This window comes from Bipolaris zeicola (genome assembly GCF_000523435.1).
Source record: "Bipolaris zeicola 26-R-13 unplaced genomic scaffold scaffold_162, whole genome shotgun sequence".
In the NCBI taxonomy this organism is placed as follows: domain Eukaryota; kingdom Fungi; phylum Ascomycota; class Dothideomycetes; order Pleosporales; family Pleosporaceae; genus Bipolaris; species Bipolaris zeicola.
The window spans coordinates 25,314-48,083 of record NW_006912211.1 but is presented as its reverse complement, the minus strand read 5'-3'; the positions used below and the strand labels follow the sequence as shown (position 1 = coordinate 48,083).

Genomic DNA, 22,770 nt, shown 5'->3' with positions numbered 1-22,770 from the left:
GAATAAGAAAAATAGGGAATAGGACATTCCCATCTACCTACGCTCTTACTGGAAATATGGAAGTGAGGGAGGGTACCCAATCTAGTACCTTTCTTGTCTTGGGTCGTCTTACCAACCCAGTTTTTCACTGGCAGGGCTCTACAAACATGGTGACAGGGCAAGGAGGGCATACATCATAATTATACTATCCATGGGAATACCACATGGCCAATTCCAATGGCTCTTAAATACAATGAAAAAAAAACTTGGAGACAATAACCATTTCTCCACCGGTATGCCGCTCAAGATTTACTCTTCTTCGCCTTGGGCTTGGCCGTCTTCTTTCCTTCCTCCTTTTCACTCTTCTCACCATCATCATTATCATCATACGTCTTCCTCTTCCCACCCGCCACTCTCGCCGATCTCCTCGTTCCCTCTACCCTCTCTTTCCCCTTTCCCTTCAACACTTTCGAATCCTCTTTCTTTGCCTCAGCACTCTTTGCGTCCTTCTTTGCACTCCCAGTCTTCCTCGCCCCCGTATTAGCCTTTACCTTTGGTTTCTGCGCGCTTGGAGGCGCATCATTTTCATCATCCTTGTTCTTTTCATCTTGGGTAGACTCTCCCTCTTTCTCTTCTTCTCCATTTCCCTCCTCTTTCTTATCATCATTATCCTTCTCTTCTGCCTTTTTCTTTGCTGGAGACTTCTCTTGTGGCACACCCTTCTTAGGCTCGTTCTTGCTTCCAGCTTCATTCTCATATCCACCTCCTTTCTTCTCATACTCTTTTGCTAATTTGCTGGCCTGTCATTCATATCAGCACTCGAACAAGACCCCCACACCAGCATCTCAATCAAACACCACGAGAGGAATAAGTAAAAAAAACCAACCTTCCACGCACTCCACTCTCCCTTTCCCCCACCATCTTTATTCGTCTCCTGCTTAACTTCCTCCTTGACCTTCTCCCTCAACTTGGGATCCGTCGGTTTACCCTTGGAAGACGGCCTAGCCACACAGTCAGTACAAGAAAAGAACAAGAAAAACAAACCCCACGCATCCTCGCACAAAAAGGCACACACCCGCTCCATGGCAGCGCAGTTGCACCACCACCACCACCCCACCAACTTCACCCTCACACCAAAACTCACATACATTTTTTTCAAATCAGCCTCAAATCCCCTTTCCGTCACCGTCCTCAATATTATCTCGAGTATACCTTTCTTCCTTAGAAAACTCCACGCGACGCGTTTGCAAGTATCTCCGTTGTTGTCAATTCCGAAATTTCCAAGACCCAAAAAAATCAAAAAAATCACAAGTACCACCTCTAAACCCCAGGGGCACAACCACCTTTTTATTCTAATACTCCCCAACTGCGCGCACGTCCTTCCCACCACCCCTTCCAGCCTTCTCCAAAACTCTAACCCACTCCTATGATGTACCTCTGCCACTCCCGAAAAAAAAACCCTTACAAAGATTAAAACAAAAAACAAGGCACTACCAACCCCGTATCCCTGGGACAGCAAGATAAAAACTATGACATCACGACTTTATTTGGGCGTTTTAGCGGGGAGGATGCGTGTATGTGCGTCTTTGCGTCCTCGGAGGGGTGGCTGGGCTAGGGTGGGAGGCTAGAGGGAGGGGGAGGCTGGGCTGGGGTGCATTGGCGTTGGCGTTTGGAGGGGGAGGAAGGGGGGGAAGGTTGTGTGACGTGAGTAGCGTGTGTGATGGTTAGACTCCTGGGAAGAGAAAAAGACAAAAGATAAGGGTAAATGGTGTTGTTTGTGAGAGGAAAAGAGACTATGTAGGTACGAATTATGAAGAGCTTTGTTTACTAGGAGGGTTTTTTTGCTTATTTCGTATACACACCACTACTACGACTACAACAACACTAACTACCCAACCTCCACGGAGAAACTTGGGACAACAAAGAATATGAATACTGTCCACCCACCCCTCAACCACACCTCTACCTCTCATCACTCACTTTCCTAATAGTCCCATACCTGGCCTTCCCCCCATTCCTCTTCTCATCTCGTAGACTCCTCTCCATCTTGTCCTCCTCCCGCTTGAACCTCCTTTCCGCATCTTGGATAATGCTCACAGCCTCATCCATGATATCGCTTCCCACACGCCAGGACCTCAGCACCACGCCTTGCTCACCCAGCACGTGCTCCGCATGAGCCCATCGCTGGCGCCAAAGGATTTCCTTCTTAGTCCCATACTGCTGCTGGTCGCCGCCCGATCCCGCAAATGTACTTCCGGTGCTAGTGCGATTGATACCCTGGCGCGGGGCGGCGGTGGAAAAGGGCTGAGAGGTTTGCGATGAGGTTATTTGTGGGCGCGCGTGGTACGGTATGGAGGGTGCGTGTTGCCATGCCGAAGAGGCTTTGGAGCCCACATACGATGCGGCGTTTGCGGCTGTGTCGCGGTTTCCGCGTCGGGGTGGTGGAGGAGGTGGACCTTTTCGAACACCACTGACTTCTAGAGTTGATGCATTTGAGCTAGGCGCTTCTGTCGATCTCAATGCAGGTAGGTTGTTGTAGACAGACCATAGCTTATCACGAGCCATACCAGCATAGGTTTGCTGGTCTTCTGGTGCCTGGCTCTGATGGGTCAAGGTTGGCTTGGGGCCTACCGGAGGTTTTGGAGGCCCTGATGTGTTTGCGCCTCTAGGGTGATCTTGTTGCTGTGCGAGTGGACTTGACGTGTTGACAGCTGTTGAGGACACTCGAGGCTTTGGCGGCTGTGGTTTTGCGCCAGAGGGAGGCGGTTTGAATGGTGCGGATTCGCTCGCAGGACTTCTCAATGCGACAGGCTTTTTGGGAGGCGGGGGCGCAGACTTCATTGCATTTGACGCAGCTGAGGAAGAATGTCTCTCGTTGTCGGCCCTGGTTTCGGAGTTGAATCTTCTCAGTGCAGGCGACTCATCCACGTCGTCATCCGACGACAGATCTATCAAGTTTGGTGCCGATCTTTGCGAGGAGGGTTTCCTTTCCGGCAACTTTGGCCGTCTATCGTGATCCAGCTCTGGAAAGATTGAACGGGGACGTTTGTCATTCTCCGCATCCATGTCACGTAGTGACGCTGCAATTGCAGCCTTGAGTTCGGGATCGTGCTCCTCGGAAAATGATCGAGCCTTACTTGAGGCGGCCGAACTGTCTCCACCAGCAGCTTGCGCTGGTGGTGGAGACGTAGAGTGGCTCCCTGAAGAAGGACCCATCGAAGGATCAAAGAATCCTGGGCTGTCTATTGTAGTAACGTCGCGGATGAACACTGCAACTACTCTTCCTGGGTTCTCGAGGACGAAATCAGTGTATACCTCGAGATCAGCCTCGCCACTGTCTCCGATCAAAATAAAGTTGCGTTCTGGAAAGTCCCTAGCAATCTTATCGAGCGTAACCTTCTTTCTCTCAGCAACAGGCTCAAAGATTCCCTGCAGCATACCGCTATATTGCTTCAAATGGAATGACCCTGGTGGCAGCCCAGCCAGCGAAAAGTATTTCGAAATGACAGGATACAGCTGCCAGGGAGAGTTGGAGACATAGTGGAATTTTACCCCCATCTCTGCCATCTTATTGTACCACTCTCTGACGCCGTCAATGGTAAGATCAAGGAGGTCGCGAATGAAAACGTTGCGGAAGATTTCGCGGGCTCCACTACCAATAGCAGAGTGCTTGATTGTATCATCAATGTCGCTTATCACGCTGATACCCTGTGAAGAAGTGACAATCACTTCCTCCGTTGCTGAGAGTCTGTCCGATGCTAGAATGCGTACGTGGGTAGGCACAAAATCCAACGCTGCGCTTATACTAAAGTGTCCTGCAGCATCTGTATATACTGTCCGCTGCTTCGAGATTGTCTCGTTGTAGAAGAAGACACTGATAGGCGTGTTAGCCATGGGTATGGCAAGAAAGTGTCGCAGTCGAGCCATGAGCCGGGCGTTGGCCTCGGCAAGCTCTGCTGGACTCATTTCAGAAGGCTGATTCCAGGAGCCGCGTTTTTGCAAAGGCTTGATACTAGCCTCGCTCCGCATGGAGTCCTGCGATGTCTTGTGGGCCAACTGGTGGACTCTGTCATTGCCCGGTCGCATACTGTTGCCACTTTCCGTCCGGTACAGCTCAATGTCATCGTTTTGTGGAGCAGGTCTCTCACTGTAGGCACCACGTGCAGCGGCCCTCGCCTCGCTCTCGCCTCTGCGCAGAATTTCCTCAGCTTCTCTAGCAGCAATTGCTTCGTCTCGCTGGGCGTCGCGCATGTGGGTTCTTTCGCGATAGTCATGGCCTTGTGGGCTTGTATCTCGACTGCTCTCAGCAGATGAGCCAGATGTTTGTGCAGGCACCTGAACACCAACAAGCTGCCGTGCAAGGCCAATGAAAAGCCTCTGTTTCCTAGACATTGGCCCCTTGTGTGGTGAGTATATCCAGCCACGGACATCGACGTCTACCACCGCATTGTCGTCCTCGTAGTTATTCCACTGCTCTTTCCAGAAGTCGGCATCTCCCGTGTTATTCGATTCGTGTGCATCAATCCCTTGGCCTCCAGCTTCTTGCATTGCCGTTATTTGTGCTTCTGGCTTCCTCTTGACGTGTCTTCGGGCATAGCTGGGGAACAGAACCATCTCCTCACGTCCGCTCCTGACGACGGCTGCATCGGGAAATCCACCTGGTGTATCATCCTCATAGTCGTATTGTGCCTCTTTGTTGCTCCAATTCGAGGCATATTGTTGTGTGTATGTCTGCCTAAGCTCGTTGGCCGCCTTGAGATAGCCGGCCAGCTTTCGTCGTCGCGATCCCGGCTCCCGTGCTTCATAGCTCTCTTGGTATGACATTGCGGGCTTGCTCAATGTCTTTTCACCTGGATTCTTCGCTATCTGCTGTCGCCGTGCCCTTGCTGCATCTTCAAGGTAACCACTGCCAGCCAGGCGTCGGGTGAAGCCTCGCAGCCGCTGCGCAATGCTCGGCTTGCCTCGGAGTCTGAGGGACTGGCGATAGACCAGGTATCTGTATATACGTGACTGGGCACGGTGCTTGAGCGAAGGAAATGTCTCGTGGCGGAGTTTAGAGAGATGAATGCGCGCGCGGGCTCGCGTCCGGGGAAAAAGGAAGCGGAGGATGGAGTCGCGGCCGTGGGCAGAGGGCTTACGGCGAAAGGGCAAATTGGGCATCTACCGGCAGCCGACTCAACGGCCGTGACCAGCCTGTATATGTCAAGGTCGGGTTTATACGTGCAGCGCTGCTGGTAACGCGCGCCGCATCTTCTAGGCGTTGCTGCCGCTCCAATTAGAGCACGACGTCATTTGTGGAGGTGCATGGCGATCGCGTGGTTCAGCCCCGTTTACGCAGCCACACCAATATATGCAAAACTCAGGGACGACCGGTGTCTTCTCTATGAGACGTTGCACAAAGGATGATGCCGCTATTCGATGACTGTGGCAAAGATATGGTATATATCACTAGGAATTACATATCATGCCCCACAGAGATTGCTAGTACGAGGCTGCTGGTATATTCTATGGGCTGAGCTTTATCACGGCTTTGCCAGAGCAACATCTATAGCCCATGTAACATTCGGCACATCCTTCTGCAGCGCAGCCACAATTTCTTTCCACGCCCTCATTCTGAGCTCGTTCATCTCAAGGCCTTGCAGACATGGTGGGATTGGTTGGATCTTGTCGCTCTTCCAAAACCTTCCGTGTACCTTCTCCCCCTGCACTGTCCCGCTCAACACCGTATTCGCCCCTACGGGCGGTGTTCGCATAAATAAGAAATAGAACAGAAAAGCTAGAATGTGAATACCCGGGAAGAAATGATCCCGGCCAATATCTGTTTGGACCCAGCCCGGACAAACGCTCGTCACGATTACGTCGCCAGAAGAGATTTCGTCGGCAAGCTTCGTGGCGGCGTACATGAGGAAGGCTTTGGAGAAGCTATACTGGCTTTGCGCTTTGCGATGCTCTCGCTTGTTGTAATGATCGAGCACGCTGGGTTCCTGGCGGACTTCTGGTGGAACTACAGCTTTCTGGTGGAGACCGGAGTTGACAAACTCAAGAACTGGAATCCTACCCGTGTACTGCTTTGATTGTTTTAGCTTAGGCAGAAGCAGGATAGCCAAGAGTGTCGTAGAGAGAGTATTGGTTTGTATATCCTCTTCCCAGCCATATTGCGATTGATGGTAATCGACCCGCCAAACGCCAGCATTCAGGATAACTATGTCGAGGTGCTCAAGATCGTTTGCACGATTCGCAAAGGCTTCCACACTGTCATACGACATCATATCGAGTTTCCAGACCTCGAATTGACCCTTCCGCCCAAGCTGAGCTTCTAAATCAGCCCGGGTTGATTCTCCCTTTGCTAAATCTCGTGCTCCAATGATCACCTTGGCCGCCCCCAGTCTCGCAAACTTGAAAACTGCCTCTTTACCGATGCCAGATGTCGCACCAGTGACAATGATGTTTCTCCCAGAAAAGTCCTCGTGCACCTCTTTTGGTGAGTTAAGCCATTTTTCCTTAAATACGTTGATCATGGCAGCCATGGTTGATACGGATGGAAGAGCTGCAAGTGCAAGCCATCAGGATACGTGACTGGATATGCAATTGCAGTGGATATGCGAGAAACAGAGGGTGAAAAAGAAAAGAATAGCATACACTTGATTGAAGCCCTGCCGTCAATGACGCGGCGTTACTCGGCTCCGATTCGTCCGCTATGACCTGGTACAGTCCTGGTCTCGACCGGGCCATAGTGGTGGTTAGACGAACAATGAAGGAGTATCACGATTGAACAGCTGAAGATGCGGCCAAATGCTTACTATTCCGTCTTATTCAAAGTTTGGCTCTTTTGGGATAGTACATTAAACTTTATTGATGGTCAATTGTTAGTTGGATTGGAGCATGAGTAGCGAGAGGCGTTCTTCTTGTTCTGTTGAGTGTATTAGTACGTTGATCTACAGGACGATCAGCGAGTATGTAGAAAACAAAAGGAAAAGACACAGAAGCCAGTTCTGTGCAGAAAGACAGACGACTCGAGCAGCAAGAGTTGCATCTCCTGGTGCGATGACTAGCGCGGGCTTGGCATACGCGAACCGTTGGCGATTTCGGGCATCCTCAACTACGTAAACAGCCAAGGTGAGAGCACACAAAGCAACATTACAACACCTCGCCATGATAGCGCCCTACCAATCGCCCACTCGCAGCCGCTAAGCAAAAGACTACAAAAACAATACCACCTTTGCTGCAATTGAGCAATCTTCTCCCCCGCCATGGCCTTCAACAACCAACAGCAGCCGCCCAGAGGCCCCGCGGCCGCTGGAGGTAACCCGGACTTCAACGCCATGCTCCAGCGCTCCATGCAGGCGCCGGGCAGCCAACTGCAGCCGCAAATCTCTGAGCTTCCTCGCGGGCCGTCGCCAGGTATGGGTGAGGTTGATCCGCCCTCGAAATGTCGCATGGCGCAATACTAATGCAACTACCGCAGGCTACGAGGGCGTATACAGTGCCACACCACCACCCCAGCTGTCGCAGCAACAACAACCACATGGACCCAACGTGCTCGGTGGAGCGCGTGGCGGTCTTCCGCAGCCGATACTCCCCGTCGACCTACCACCGCAGGCCTTCTTGACGTCAGCCATGCTGCTAGACATGGTGGACAGTACGCGCACACTTTTGTATGGCGTACTCTGGAACAGCACGTTGACACTGTACAGAGAAGGTTGATGTATTGCTCCGCGACGAGAAAGAGTACATTGGCATCCTACGTTCCTACGACCAATTCGGTATGTCTGCGTGTGCCAGCCTGCTGCTTTCCAGACCCATGTCAGCTAATCATGCACGTAGCAAACCTTGTTCTCACAGAATGCTACGAGCGAATAGCAGCACGCAACCCCGACGCAACACCTTCCTCTGACCCCTCGGTCCCCCGATGGCTGATAAACGATGTCAAGCTCCCCGGCGTCATGACTGTACGAGGCGAGAATGTCACCATATGTGCGACTGTTGACCTCGACCGGGAAGAGCATCCCAGGGGCGCCAAGTTCGCAGAAGAGGATCAAGTGAGGGCGTTGGCAGCGTCACAAAAAGCAGAGAGGAAGGAGATAGACTCACGGCGAGCAAAAGCCCTAAGGCAAGCAGGCATTGAGCCCGGGTTTGGTATGCAAGGATGATCAGTAGGGTTGAGTCTTGTAAGCATAGAAAAAAGGGAAGGGAAAAAACATGTCGATCATGAAATGGATAAGTGGTAGGCTCAAGAGCCCTGGATAGCTACGTTGGCTGGTTACGATATCAATGATACCAGGACGCCATGTCCACCTGCGATGAAGCAACACTCCTGATTTCTTGGCTCCGCTATTGAGGCATTTCAGGCATACAAACACTGTCTCCACATGGCCATAATAGTATTTGTCCATGTTCAAATAGCGGAGCTCTATGAGTGAACCTTGTCTTGAACATGTGACGTAATGTGATTGGCGCACACCGCATCAAATATGGATCTGCTGATTTGCAGTAGTCTCTAGTAGTGATCAAGAGAGGAACAGAAAAACAAACTATACTCGTCTTCCCCAGACGGCGTCGGAAAGCGGGGTTGAGTTTGGCAGTGTGCTATACGTGATCAGGGTCTGAGCAACGCCCACCTTTTCCCAGCTTCCACGCCTTTCCATACGAACCTGGTATAGCTATTATGTATGGTTGTGAGCATGGAAAGCATTGAGTAAGCGCTTTCACAGCACGGGTGGAGGCTTATCAAGCTAATCGACACCGACTTTTGGTAACCGTAGCAGGTATCAGCAAGCTCCCCAACGCGACACCCACGGCTAGGTGGTTATAGAAGTCAGATCGGCATGCCTCCTTGTGTAACCTCAGTTCTCATCGAAGCGGAGCGGGTATCGCGTCTCGAGTGGGATATGTAGCGGGGGTGGTGGGAAGCGAGTAAGCGCCTATGGTGAATTGTTTTTGTGTAGAGAGGTACAGGGTCCGTTCCGTAGCCGGTTCACCATGCGGTCCGTCGCAGAGTGAGTCTGGAGAGATATAAGGTCGGGGCGGCGGATTGCGTCGCGTTACCCAAGGCGCCTGGCTTAGCATTCTATGCAAGTTGGCGGCTTCTACTTACCGTCAAGTGCTGGTAAGTTTCATTCCACTAATGCACGTAATTGCCGCTTCCGAGCAACGACACCTGTCGGGCAGCTGCATCGAATCCTGTCAAAGCGCTCAATGATGTCTGTATGCTATCAGCAGGCATTGTGTGAACTTACACAATGAATATTGTTGGATATCGCACAGCATGGGAGCATGTCGTCGCCGTCGACTTGCTGGGGAGCAGCAGCTATGACCATACGGCTTCAAGCCATCTCCCCAAGCCCTGGGTGGCGGCTCAAGAGAGTGAGAGACCATGAACAGTTTCTCTTATCCCATCAAAAGCTATTGAGCAGCTTCGATACGCCTGGTACAGTCGAGGCAAGGCTATCTTGCCTTATTGGGCTTCTCCAAGAGTGTAGAAACGGTGTCGGCGGACGGCGGAGGTCACATCCGAGGCGACGCGTGCTTGGGGACGAGCGATTTGAGAGTTTATTGAGGCTTCGTGCAAGCAAGACTGATGAAAAGCTGGATGAGTTTGGAGTGTACGATGCAGATAAGCCGAACAGCACATGATGACATGGTCGGCAGCGGCGCCCGGGACACTTGCTACATTCCAACTGACCTCGCATGACGGCAAAATACAAAGGACGCGTTGGATTTGGGTGAGCAGGACGCATGCAATGCATCTGTCGAAGGAGGCTGCGACGTACAAGAGTTTGATATCAGAGGGTGCGGGTGTGGCAGCCGTAACGACATGGATGAGGGGAGTACTAATTGCTAGGGTACCATACTTTCGAGGAAGGCGCGCTGGACTGGTCCTTCTTCTTCACCACCATTCTTTCGTCACTCTACTTTTACCATCAGCTTTTTATCTTGCCCATCAGTTTGCGGAGTACCAAGGCGTTGTTGAGCCATCTCCATCGCCACCCATGTTTGCATAGGCAGACACGCATCTCCATCCTCCAGCCCGAACAGCCCTACCCGACCCTTTGCAACAACAAACCGACGGAAGCCATTCGACACGAGTCTCCATTGATTCTTGCAGGCTCCAGGCTTTGATTAGGAGATAAAATGAGGCTTCCGGTTTACACTATCGTTGGGCCTACCGATCAGGCATTGGGCAATTGCTCGACTTGATGGATTTTTTTGGACGTGCTAACACGTTCGGCGAACTCAACTGGCGGGAGTGACCTCCCAACTTCTTAGCGGACGACTAAGTCACAACGAATGAGCCGTTCGATATGTTGCCTCACTCTGCGTCGTGGAAAATTGCGCGGCCTACACACGCACACCACTCCCATGTTGTCCGTAGCCCCTGACTTACGAACACGCCAGCCTAGCACGAGCCTGGGACAGAAAAAAAAAGACATGTCCATCTGTCAGCAATGAGAGAAGGTTGTAAGGAGACAACACGGAAAATGAAATCAAGGGCAAAATTGAGAAATGTACGAGACACAGCTTTGCACCGCGATTATTCCGACTCTTTCTATATTTGACCAGAGACACAACGCACTAAGACAGACCGCTACCACGCCAAGCGACAGTTGCATGTCGTGCATCAATCAACTACGGATAGCCATCATGAGAGGATTGAGAATCGTGGGAAAGCGTAGGCACACGAAGAAAGCGAGACATGTTGAAAGTATGCAAGAGTTGGGCCTAAAAGCGCAAACCCTGAGCACTGCCTCGGCTACGTACCAAGACTTTACCACTCAGCAAGACGTCTGTCCCGCTCGGCGCAGCTGTTTCCAATTGTGCGGCTGTTCAAGGCCCTGTTGGCTGGATATCTATAACCCCTGGGGCTTGTCGGAGCCTGGTGCGACGGCCTCACCAAGAGTATCTCTGCAAAATTCATGACAATTCGTCTCCTCTTGGGGCGCTCATCCGGGCTGGCCCGTTCGCTTTGTTCCCATCGGGCCACGTTGCTCCTGGGCTCAGGCTTGGATACCAAGCAGTCGAAAGTTCCGTTGTCGACCATTGAACACGCACTGTAAAAGACAGGATTCCTTCGGGGCTGCACAGGTTCTAAACATCTCGTATTGGATCGTATGGGCGAGTCTCGCTTGGCGAATACTCGGTTCGCTGTGGGCTCGAAGACTTTACGCTACCGTCTGAAGGTGCTTGGGCAGTGTGGACATGTATTGGCGAACCCGGTCCTGACCCTGAATTCGTACCTGGTATTCCTTGTAGCATGCTGCCTGCTTCTGTGCAGTCGTCGAGGTCAGCTAGAGTACGGTTGGACAGAGTTTGCCTACCTGCCCGCCAGGCCACGTCTATAGGGAGAGTTGCGATTGCACGTACCGTACTTGCGTTGAATATCCCGGAGGAGTTGCGACACGCGCCACTTCAAAATAATCATCTCGACTGGCGGAATACCTTCAGCACTTAGTCGGGCATTGATCCTCTCCAGCATCTGTTCCTTTTCGTTGGCGGGGATGAGGATCCATCTTTTCCAGTCTGGATGCGCCTCAGCAAGCTGCCTCGCCTCGTCTTTTGTTATAAACTAGCAATATTAGCCCGGCTTACCCTTGCGACCAGAGCATACTCACGTAAAAACGGTCCCATTGCTCCTGGCTGTGGTTTGCAGCTGTTCGGGCCTCCTGGACCGTCGCATTTATCCGAATGCTCATAGTGACAGTACGGCCTGGGACAACGACGCCCAAAGCAATGCCAGCCAGTCTCTGGATTCACGGAAAGCAAGAGAAGCAGGAGATTTGAGGGCACCGCGGTTCACCCCCCGCTTCGTTCTAGCCTTGGCAGGACTTTGTTTTTGGAGAGGCTGAGGTGAGGAACTGTGACAGTGCTCGCAGGGCTCGGGCCAGAGAGAGTGTCGGAATCGGCGGTGGCTGAAATGCTTGTGCGTCATATCAACTGGCATCATTGGCAGGCAGCAGATTCAAGTAGGAACGGCAATTTCTCATGCCTTATTGCTTTTCTACCTCGTCATGCAAGAAGTGGCTTCTCGTGCAATATTGACCTGGTGGTGAGGCTTCGGACACAACCAGACCAGCTCCCGCCATCGAAATTGATGCCGTACGCCCACCACTTGAATGCCCAAGCACGGACATTCGGTAGCGTTCGGCAACACGATTGCTCAGTAGTTTCAAACTCGAGGGCGATTGCTATTCTGTTTACGGCTGGTCATCACAGTCAGGAGTGGCACAAATACAACGCACGCCATCTTCTTCGAGCCGCATACAGCCCAAAGCAACCGATCCCGCACGGCCATGTCTGACCAACAAGGAGGCCATCCAGGAGGTGCCAGCATCCTTGTCCGCGAGCGCCCTCCGCCGCTGCCGAGCGCGGAAAATTCGATACTGTATGCGTTCGGCCGCTACCTGGTCGATCAACCGTGTGCGCGGACCCGGGGTCAGACTTGGAAGTCTAGGTCACATTTCCGGCCCTAACCGGCCCGAGCCTCAACGTGCAGCACGTCCCAGGGCCATCCTGGAGAAAAAGAATTCAGTGCGTCACAGACGACTATTGTGGTTGGAGTGCTCACTATCCAAGTTTCCCTGGACCATGTCCCCGAATCTAACTCTGAAACGTACCCTGGAGTGACGGCCTCCGGGCTCCGTCTAGTACCACCTCACGCTTCCTTTCATGGCCAGCACCAGGGCGATGCTGTGGGGGCATAGCCGGCACGGCAACTTACACCGCGCGCTTTTGGCCTGTTTCACGCGCCAAATGCGCCACGACTCGCGTGGGTCTAGCACAGGCACAGGTAATCCCAGACTCGTGGTCATCGTCGTCACACTGTTGCCAGTACTCTGGAGGCGCCACGCGACAGCACTAGACTCAGATCTTTGACATTTATGCAATGCTACACAGACGTCAGCGCTGCCACGCACAACCAAGGCGCGCGTTGTACAGCATACGACTGCGTGCGCGATATCCAGCAAATCGACGTGGACTGCATCATCGAGCGTGGGATTTCCTATATGGTCCATTCCGGATTGGCGCCGTCCTACGTATGCCCAAAACATCGTGAGCGCCGAACGTCTGTCCGACCATTGAATCAACTTCTCACGTCCATTTTTCACCGCTAATCTCATGGCTGACATTTCCCTGCGTGGCACACATGACCCCCACACCACCACGGCGCTCTGTTGGCCGTATATAACTGCCGTCATACTGCGAGCAATCTGAGGAAATGGGTTGAGTAATGTTCCTCGAGCCTCGTAAAAGCAATGACATTAAAGGAATAACGGGGATATGGGTTCCCCCGAGGGCCGGCACATACCCGCTCTTGTGGAGATGAAAGGACCAGGATCGACTGTTCATTACCCCTTGTCCTGGTGCCCGATACGAAAACGTCGCGACACAGCCACAGCTCACGGTTCCTAGACACTAGTGATTGGTGTCACGTTGGAGTCTTCTATACTTTCTTCTTCGAATATTACAAGGAACTTTTGGTACCTGCACCCGCATCTCCACTTTGGCGTGCATGCAGACGTTGACTACAAGTGCGTTGCTGCAGCCTTATGTACTCGGAAAAGAGAGCGCCTTGAAGCAGACGGGCGCATACACTTCTTTTTCAAGCTCCTTCTTACTGGCCTTCACCTGGAGTTCTTCCCATTGCAACAAGCCGATTCGTGCTCGTTGCGCACATCCTTGCCAGCGCCAGATTCGGATTACGCGGCATTTGGTTATGACCATTTTTCTGGGTGGTGTGCTTGATCGTTTAGGACTTTCTTTTTTTCGTGGCTATCATCACACTCATTTCGTTATCACGACGCATAATCTCAAACGAAAACACTGCTCCGACCACTCCAAAGGCAAAGATCCTTAGGAAAGGTAACATGCTTTCCATACGATACACAGTCGTACTCACAAACCTCTTTTCATGATGTGATTTTGTCGCAAGGCTGAGATACCACACTCAAACAGGTGTACCAGACACATTGGGAGTTTTTGTTCCGACAGCCACACCATTCCAATTTGCGAGGATGCTTAGTTCTAACCACATAGAACCTATCTTTGCCATATATAGTCGACCAGTCAATGTACGAAAAACTTACCGTGTACGGAACGGGAACTAAAGCCTGCGTCCAAAGCCGGTCAGCACTCAGAAAAGACAAGAGCTATTGCAACCAGGGTGACCGCTGATCTGTGACTAATCGGGTTGACAGGCATTACTGTTTGAGAATGTCGATGTGGAATTCACAGAATAGTTCGAGCGCTCATGTCAGGCTAACATGGTTGCGGAAAACCAGACCGTAGTCGTTTCAGCCAATACATATCACTAAACGAGTCGCGTCGATTGTGTTATATTTATGGTACGAACCTTGCTCGTTGTTATCAGCAGTCTGAAACTGGTCGTCTTGTTAACGACTAGGGCTCCAATCTATTTACTGTGCTCGGGTGTGATCTCCGGACTTGCAGCAAGGATTCTTAACCGCGGTGAAATTTAACACTTTCGTTTTCACGTGTATACTTGGCAATACTCGACTTCCACAACGGTAAGTCTCTAATGCACCAATTATTGGTATTATAGTATAACTGGGCTACTATATGACGCCACAACTTGTAGAACTTGTTCTACTCCATGTAAAAGAAGCATATGATATGACCTCATTCGAAGTGGGGCATGCGATACTGCCGTGTGCCGAGTACATTGATGAAGTTGGTAAAATGCAACATGTTTCTCTCTTTAAAGAGACTATACGGCACAAGCTCAGAGAGCAAACACTGGACTTGTAATCATGAAACTGCTTCCAATACTCTGTTTGAGCGCAACTGCTGCTGCACTGCCGGCATCAGTTGATGTTTCTGCCCGAGCATCCATTTCAAAGGTTGACGGCCTGAAGTTCAACATCGATGGCACAACCAAATACTACGCTGGTACAAACTCGTACTGGATGCCCTTTTTAACCAACGACACCGACGTTGACATCATCATGAGCCACCTCGCCGCCTCCGGGACCAAGATCCTCAGAGTATGGGGCTTCAACGACGTAGAAGGCGAGCCTGATCCCTCCAGCGTCTACTTTCAATCCTTCTCCGGCTCCACCGCCACCATCAACACGGGCGCAAACGGCCTCCAACGCCTCGACGCTGTGGTCGCCTCCGCCTCAACCTACGGCATAAAACTAATCATCCCCTTTGTAAACAATTGGCAAGACTACGGTGGCATGCACGCCTACTTCCGCGCCTGCGACGTCCTCATCCACGCGCAGTGGTACACTAAGGCTGAATGCCAGGCCATGTATCAGGCCTACATCGCCGCCGTCATATCGCGGTACCGCGACTCACCTGCGATTTTCGCATGGGAACTCGCCAACGAGCCGCGATGCAGGCTGTGTCCTACGTCCATACTTACAAACTGGATCAGGCAAACAAGCGATTACGTTCGCTCGCTAGACCCTGAACACATGATCACTGTAGGCGATGAAGGATTCGGACTTGAAGGCGGTCCGTGGTTCCAGTATCCATACTGGTATATTGAAGGCATAGACTGGGCTGCTAATCTTGCTCTGCCGAATATTTCGTTTGGCACGTTCCATCTGTATCCCGAGCATTGGCTTGTCGGCGGCTCGTTTGGCGACGAGTGGATCACGTCGCATGCAGAGATTTGTGCACGGATTGGGAAACCGTGTTTGCTGGAGGAATACGGGGTTTCGAAGAGGGAAGAACAGTGTGCAGTGGAAGGGGCATGGCAAGAGACTAGTTTAGGGCTCGGGGGAAGTGGTATGGCGGGAGATTTGTTTTGGCAGCTAGGAGATACGGTGGTGAGTTCGGGGGAGGCGACGCATGATGATGGGTTTACGGTATACTACGGGAGTGAGCAGTGGAAATGTTTAGTTGACGAACACGTTGAATCTATTGGGTGAGAATAGGAGCATGGTGGGCCCCTCTTATTTCTCACATGAAGGTACAGTAAGAAGACGCGCAGTCATTATCCTAATTCATTTCGCGCGCGAGACTCTTATGCGCAGTAACATTTAAGGTCCCAATTAATATAACTATGTTTTTTCTTCGAAGAAAGTACGAATACGCTTATCTGCGCCTACTACTAGCTGGAGTCGCCTTCCACTCAGAACGATAATAGGTCGCGCCTTTTTCTGACGTCAAGCCCGCTAAAAGGAGGGGCTCTGTGGCACTGACCACCAATATTCTCAGCTTAATGTACTACCACACGACTACGCCACATCGATTGCTGTAAGCAAGGGATTCAACTGTGCCCCCCCCCACGAACCAACACCCTTCATTTCCGCTTACAAGTACCTCTGCACAGCCTGGCCCACTGGGTCTTTTGTTTGCCCCGTTTACTCGGTGCACGTAGCAAATTCCCAAAGGAGGCACACAGCGCCGTCTGACAGGTATCGCGTAGTCAAGATGCGCACAAAGCGTAAGGCCAGCTACGCACTACAGCTACGCACTACCGCTCTACCGGCCCATGGGCGGGGGCCGCAAATCCAGGCCTGACAAAGACCAGATCTCGACTGGAATGCCGCAGTCTGGGAAAGGCGTGGGTGTGATATTTTGGGGGCTAGATGTGCCTTAGGCGCCACAAAGACGCACAGTCTTACAGTAGCACGCAGCACGCAGCAAGCAGCCGCCCGCCGAGCGCCAGAGCTGAAGAAATGCCCAAGATTGGCGGCGGAACAATAATTGCTAGTAGTCTTGCGGTAATCCCCCGCCAGCCCTAGCCTCTCAGCCGGGAAGCGGCTGAACGCTACATACCTCGTTTCTCTCCATTGCTGATTCTACATCTTTAACCTGAAACCATCCCTTTGTTTCCTTCTAGTGTATGGCTGTGAAACAGTACTTGTCACCCCCTACTATCGCCTGTTAAGCCACACATATCCAGCCCTTGGTTCTAGCAGGGACTTTGTCTATCTACCAAAACATACGAACTCGACGCAAGCCACCTGCTAATGCGCGCTGCCGCTTTTTCGGCTGTAAGACCAGGCTGAAAAGCTCGCAAAAGGAGAATCAGCAAAGAAACGAGGCGTAGGGATATATACGCTTGCATAGGATGGCTGACCGTCGACCACTTATTCAAGAGACGCCAGATCTCTCTGAGAGTTCTGATAACACCCCCGCACTACCGTCTCTAGGCTTCTCCAGTAACCCTCCTGGCCTCGGATTCACTGGTATTTCGCCTACACGGCCAAGCTACGCTCGCTACCAGAGCGACTCGACGGCTGTGAGTCGCAACACGCCGAGTATCGTGCAAGAAGAGGATGAAGAAGACGAAGGCGACATCGCGCAAAGTTTCCAGCAAGGGGGGAAAGACACCGGGCTAGGAATTGCTACCACTGCAACCAGCGCCGTACCTCAGGCTGCCAGGCGCGTCAGTATCCAGCCTTTCCCCCGTCGAGCCGCTGGCCCTGGACCCAAAAGCCCGCCAGCAAAGAGCCCAGGTCCGCTCTCTCCCCTCAGCGCTACAGACCCTTATTTTGGACATTTCCCAAGGAGCTCAGCAGAATCGACGCCGGATCTCCGCCGAGAAAGGTTCAGTCCTGAGGTCGGGAGAGCGAGTCCCGTAGGCTCGTACGAGGAATTCCGGCATGGAATCTTGAAGAACGTGAAGCAGAATAGTAGCACGAGCGTGAACGACTACGAGAACTACATTCAGTCGTCAGATGCGCAAAGATTGAGAGGCGGTGGTGCGCCCTCGATTAAGTCGGCGTACGAGAATGATTTCCGCCCTGTGCACGAGTGTCCGACGACAAAGGACTTTTATCATCCAAAGTTCACGTGGCTGAACTTGTCGATCTTCATGATCTGTCTCTTTTCTTGCGTCTTTTCTGGTATCTTTTTGGCGCTTGCAATCCGCGCTCCGCACTATGGACGGCGCATAACGAGTCACGGACCCATCACTCCGTCTGATGCCATTTTGATCACGACCGTCATGGCAAAGTTGATCGAGCTGTCGTTTGTCACGGCTTTTGTCACGTTTCTCGGGCAGGTGCTCAGTCGACGAGCATTCATGAAAGACCACGGCCGTGGCGTCACACTCTCGGAGCTCAGTATGTGGCGATGGGTAGTCCAGCCAGGCACACTGATCACATCGTGGGAGTCTGCCAAATACGCTGGCCTATCCTTTCTGGGGATACTGAGTTTACTAAGCGCTATATTAGCTACGCTGTATTCTTCTGCTGCCGCATCATTAGTGCAACCAATGTTGCGAGATGGAAACTGGGATAACGGTCTCGTGTTGGCTGGCCGTGTCAAGAGCGACTTTGCTAATATCAATTACCTCAAGCAAATGTGCGAGACGCCTATTCGCACGGATAAGGAGCACCAGGGCGAAACGTGCGTGCAGCTGGAACATGCGGGCCAGGGCTACCATAACTTTCAGCGCTACCTGTCCGACTGGGATGTTGCTGCTCGAAACGGAAATGGGAGTTCAGATTTGCGGCTGAGGCCACAGGGATTCGGGCTCTTGTATGAGAATACGACAGTGACGGGCCAGTGGATCAATATCATTAATACAACAGAAGTGTCGAAGAAGTATGGTCGCGTGATTAACAACATCACAATGGCGATGCCGCATGCTGGCGTATTTGCAGCGGCACGAGATGAGCGCAACGGGATACTGCAGCCGGCAGAACTTAATTCGGAAGGGACGTATTCGCTACGGGCGGCAGTGCCGTCGCCCGTGATTAATGTTTTGTGTGTTAATTTGAACAAAACGGAGCTGGAGCCACTTGTGTACAGCGAATGGCCAAACGATGATACTGTCAACATCACAACATGGGTCACTACGCCAGGCATTAGAGATAGAGCAAGTACGCAGAACAAGACGGTGGTCGATGAGCTGTTTGGATGGGACGGCAATGATACGACAACGTTAAATTGGCCGCCAGTGTTTGGGAGGTACCCAATTCCCTTCAACACAATACTCAATCATACGAGCAATGCATGGGGCCGGCCGGCGATTTACCTGCTTGGGCAAGGCGGACCAGACGACATGGGTAGAGACGGGACGGGCATCTACTCTGTATGCAAGCTTCAAGTGTCGATTATGCCTGGGTGCAGCACACGCCACAACGTAACGGGATCGGGCGGGAGCATGGAAGTACTGTGCGAAGACCCAAAGGACAAGATGGCGTTTCGAGAAACAGGAGAAACACCGAGTAAGAACACGTTTGGCGTGGCTAATTGGCGCGATGTCGGGACGGACTGGGCGAATAGCCTTTCGCTAGGCACGGGACTCATGGATGCAAATGCGAGCACGTCGAGGCTGCTGACGCAGTTCATTCTCAAGCCGGATAATGCTGATGCAGACAATCTTAAAGTCGAACTAAGTCGTGCGCTGCCGAGTATGGCGGAGGCGCTAGCGGTGCTGTCGAGTTGTACGCTACTGTTGAGCATGGTGGATACGCCGTTTGTGACTACATGGGTACGTGAGTTTTGATATGTAATGAGACACAAGATATCTGACGATCGTCACAGGATTACACACATCCCGCGCTGGATGAATACCAGACGCAATACTTTAATGCGTCGCTCAAGGCTCAACAGTACGCATCGGGTGGCATGCCCGGAGCCTCCAAAGCTTGGATCATTATTCTCGCGTTGGTTTTTTTGATGAATATTTTTGTTCTCATCTACTTCACCCTGCACCGCGGTCTCGTGACGGACTTTTCTGAGCCGCCCAACTTGTTTGCACTGGCAGTCAATTCGCCGCCTTCACATGTGCTCGCCGGGTCGTGTGGCGGCGGGCCTCAGGGCAAGCAGTACGGGGTCAACTGGTTCGTCAACCACGAGGGCAGCCATCTGTACATGGAGCCAGGCGAGAAAGCACCTCTGATGGGCGGATGTGAAGATGGGCATGTGCACACACGAGCAGCTGGTCAGGGCATGGGCAGAGGAGTCAGCGGTTTCATGGCGTCAGTGACAGAAACGGTGAAACGCGGGCTAGGGCTCAGAATAGAACAGAGGCCAGCCAAGCTGGGGTCAGTTAGTGGCGTGGAGAGTTTCCGGCCGGCAGTTAACACGCTGAGACGGGGCAGCATTCCGTCCAACTATGAGATGGAAGACGGGCTGACGAGGACACGGCGGCAGTACCAGAAGCTGTCGAAGAGGAGGAGCGTGCTGTGAAGGGGCGGGACGGGAACATGTCATATTATGTCGTGTAGAGCAATGGACTGGCATGCAGCATAGAGCCTGTTTGTTTCCCCAGATTGGCACTGGGGGTTCCCTGGTCGGGCGGGCGGGCTGGAGACGGGAGCGGTGGTGCGAGGAGCACGAGTGGAAGAGTGAATGAAGGTCGGCGGGGCCCGGAGCCGGCTCGGGAAGCTTGGCAGATTGGGGGCAGGCGGGCAGGAATAAGCGAGTGGTTCGGCGACTAGGCTGCAACGGGCAGGCCAGGTGGGCGGTAGTGTGTGCGTGAGTGTGTGTGTGTGTGCGTGCGTCTGTGTCTCTTGGGCCTGGGCGGCCGCCGTAGTCTGTCTGGCTGGCATGTGAACATGGAACTTCTCATGCGCGCATCCGCCCGACTTACTACCTTCACCACTGCCCTCTGCGCCCAAGCACCCCCCGCGAGCCACGCCCCCCGCCTCGCTCTCGCCTGTTGAGCAAGCTGCTGGATATGCCCCGTCCCGTAGATATCCCAAAAACTTGACCCCGACGCGGCGCCGCCAGCAGTCGCCGTCAAAGCCACAACAGAAGCCACTGCCATTGCGATCCGCCCTACTTCTTCACGTCATACCGCGCCAAACACTTCCCAACAACGCCCCGATAGCCTCAATCGCAGAGCCTCGCACCACCACCGCCGCTGGACCGGCCCGCCGAATGCGCTAATCTTGTCTCCGCCCCCGGCCATTCGCCCTCGTCCCTCGACCCTCGTTCCTCGTCCTCACCACTCTCCACTCTCAACCCTCCGTTCCGTCCTTCTGCCCGCCCTCCAACCTGGCGGCACTGTCGCACCAGTCGTTCGCGGGACTCGCGGGTTCTACGGCCACAGGCCTCCCTCGTCCCGCCATGAACGACAAGGACCCGCCGCCATTTGGCTGTATGCTGCCCCAGCTCCCTCCATCACCGCCACTTCTAGCACTGACAAGCCCGGTCCAGACACCTTCTCCGACGACTTCTTCGACAACGCGGCCCCTCACTATGACAACAATGGCCCCTCGCTGCTCAGCGACATGGAAAACCAGCAGCTCGACAACTTCTTCTCCTCCACCAACCCTTTCGACCTGCTCGACCCCCAGCACATACCCCCCGCCCTCAACGACAAGTCCACCGCCCACGACTACAACAACTGGGAGGACTTCATCGCCCCGCCCACCGTCCACCGTGTCACCAGCACCATACCCGACCAGGCCCGTCTACAGACCACCTTCCAACAAGAACCCCACCACGCTTCCTCGTCCTCGCTCCACGGCAGCTTCCTGGCAAACACCCAGGATGAGCTCCAGGCAGCTGCCACCCTCTTCAACCACGCCCAGCCCTCGTATACAAACGGCCGTCTGCACAGCTTTCCTGAGCAGCCGGCTGCGGCCACCAATTTCATGACAAACGTCGCGCCCGGCCTGAATCACGCTCATCTGCCAATGAGCGTCCAACCACACGGCCTCATGAACCAGCGCATGCCCTCGCTGTTGCCAAATCACGGTGGACATGCCCTAGACCCCCAGTTCCCGCCGCAGTGGACAAACAAGGCCCCGCAGCACACCCAACCAGACTTTGGTCCGCCGTTGCAGAAGATTGACTTAAAGAGGTCTTATACTTTTGGCACAGACAATTCATTCAATAGTCCATCCGGGTACTCGGGCGCAAACGGCCGCTCGGCCGAGCACAGCGCGGCAAGGCATTCCATTAATGATGTAGAAGAGACCCACCAGCATATTTTACGAGCAGTGGCAGGCATTGATACCGTACGCACTACCTCGGCTGCATATCAAGACTCATCATCAGCCGTTGCCGGTGCATCACGCGACGATGACGACGACGAGCAGTCTGACGACTCCGCATCTCAGGAAGAGCATGACGACCGACCAGCAAAAAAGCGGAAGAAGTCCATGGCGCATCCTGGAAAGGAAACCCCGAGAAAGGCTGCGCGCAATGGAAAAGCTCGCAAGACGTCGCTTGCAGATGAGAGTAAGAAGAAGCGGGCTGCAACAAGTACCCAAAAGACACATCGCGAAAATTTGACCGAAGAGCAAAAACGAAACAACCATATTCTTTCTGAACAGAAGCGCCGCGATTTAATCAAGCAAGGCTACAAGGACTTGAATGAAGTTGTGCCTGCAGTTCGCGGTGGTGGGCTGAGTAAGAGTCAGATCTTGGTCGAAGCAGCAACGTTTTTGGAAAAGTTGATCGAGGACAACATTGCATATCGGAAAGTGACAGGGTGATGAGAGATGAAAGCAAAAAAAAAAGTTCTACCTCGCCTGCAACCGACATGAGCATATGAGTTCAGTTGGGTGATGCCTGTTGCATTGATGACTATCGATGCCACGAGTGCTCCGCGGTGATTGACTATGAGGGAAAGGAAAACCTGGTTTTTTGGGTACCGGTTATTAGATGAAAAACATGTCTTTTTAAGGTCATGGGCACAGGAAAGGCGAAAGAAAAACAAATCTCACTGGATGCATTTTGCGCAATCCACAGAGATGAAGGATTCACTCGGTATGAATCAGGAGTTTTATGGAGACTGCGATACCCCCTTCTCCCTTTTTATTTTTATATTGCTTTGTATGTTGGAAAGGCAGATTACATCTGCATACATAGAAAACCCATTTCTACCTGTTGAATATCTTTGAAGAGCAGGAA

At 52.7% G+C, this 22,770-nt stretch overlaps 8 protein-coding genes across 8 annotated transcripts; 6 read left to right on the top strand and 2 right to left on the bottom strand.

The window, feature by feature from the left end:
* Nucleotides 1-281: 281 nt before the first annotated feature.
* COCCADRAFT_103797 (uncharacterized protein) lies at nucleotides 282-6,497 on the bottom strand (the record flags this gene model as incomplete). The annotated part of the gene is made up of 4 exons (XM_007717029.1): nucleotides 282-779; nucleotides 866-980; nucleotides 2,048-5,139; nucleotides 5,523-6,497. The coding sequence occupies 4 exons, from the start codon at nucleotides 6,495-6,497 to the stop codon at nucleotides 282-284; spliced, it is 4,680 nt and encodes a 1,559-aa protein (XP_007715219.1).
* A 732-nt stretch (nucleotides 6,498-7,229) lies between these two features.
* COCCADRAFT_39306 (uncharacterized protein) lies at nucleotides 7,230-8,129 on the top strand (the record flags this gene model as incomplete). The annotated part of the gene is made up of 4 exons (XM_007717028.1): nucleotides 7,230-7,386; nucleotides 7,445-7,618; nucleotides 7,674-7,742; nucleotides 7,804-8,129. 4 exons carry the CDS (start codon nucleotides 7,230-7,232, stop codon nucleotides 8,127-8,129), a joined length of 726 nt encoding a protein of 241 aa, XP_007715218.1.
* Nucleotides 8,130-11,064: 2,935 nt separating this feature from the next.
* Nucleotides 11,065-11,669, bottom strand: COCCADRAFT_103805 (uncharacterized protein; the record flags this gene model as incomplete). Its single annotated transcript, XM_007717027.1, has 3 exons — nucleotides 11,065-11,264; nucleotides 11,341-11,542; nucleotides 11,589-11,669. 3 exons carry the CDS (start codon nucleotides 11,667-11,669, stop codon nucleotides 11,065-11,067), a joined length of 483 nt encoding a protein of 160 aa, XP_007715217.1.
* A 1,627-nt stretch (nucleotides 11,670-13,296) lies between these two features.
* On the top strand, nucleotides 13,297-13,996 carry COCCADRAFT_39304 (uncharacterized protein; the record flags this gene model as incomplete). The annotated part of the gene is made up of 4 exons (XM_007717026.1): nucleotides 13,297-13,378; nucleotides 13,539-13,687; nucleotides 13,728-13,865; nucleotides 13,907-13,996. 4 exons carry the CDS (start codon nucleotides 13,297-13,299, stop codon nucleotides 13,994-13,996), a joined length of 459 nt encoding a protein of 152 aa, XP_007715216.1.
* Nucleotides 13,997-14,744: 748 nt separating this feature from the next.
* On the top strand, nucleotides 14,745-15,872 carry COCCADRAFT_103780 (glycoside hydrolase family 5 protein; the record flags this gene model as incomplete). The annotated part of the gene is made up of 1 exon (XM_007717025.1): nucleotides 14,745-15,872. The coding sequence occupies one exon, from the start codon at nucleotides 14,745-14,747 to the stop codon at nucleotides 15,870-15,872; it is 1,128 nt and encodes a 375-aa protein (XP_007715215.1).
* Nucleotides 15,873-17,020: 1,148 nt separating this feature from the next.
* Nucleotides 17,021-20,094, top strand: COCCADRAFT_103828 (uncharacterized protein; the record flags this gene model as incomplete). Its single annotated transcript, XM_007717024.1, has 2 exons — nucleotides 17,021-19,393; nucleotides 19,447-20,094. 2 exons carry the CDS (start codon nucleotides 17,021-17,023, stop codon nucleotides 20,092-20,094), a joined length of 3,021 nt encoding a protein of 1,006 aa, XP_007715214.1.
* A 384-nt stretch (nucleotides 20,095-20,478) lies between these two features.
* COCCADRAFT_103806 (uncharacterized protein) lies at nucleotides 20,479-20,796 on the top strand (the record flags this gene model as incomplete). Its single annotated transcript, XM_007717023.1, has 1 exon — nucleotides 20,479-20,796. A coding segment is annotated over one exon (318 nt), but the record flags the coding sequence as incomplete, so codon positions are not given.
* Nucleotides 20,797-20,976: 180 nt separating this feature from the next.
* Nucleotides 20,977-22,352, top strand: COCCADRAFT_39301 (uncharacterized protein; the record flags this gene model as incomplete). The annotated part of the gene is made up of 2 exons (XM_007717022.1): nucleotides 20,977-21,007; nucleotides 21,067-22,352. The coding sequence occupies 2 exons, from the start codon at nucleotides 20,977-20,979 to the stop codon at nucleotides 22,350-22,352; spliced, it is 1,317 nt and encodes a 438-aa protein (XP_007715212.1).
* Between the last annotated feature and the right edge of the window lie 418 nt (nucleotides 22,353-22,770).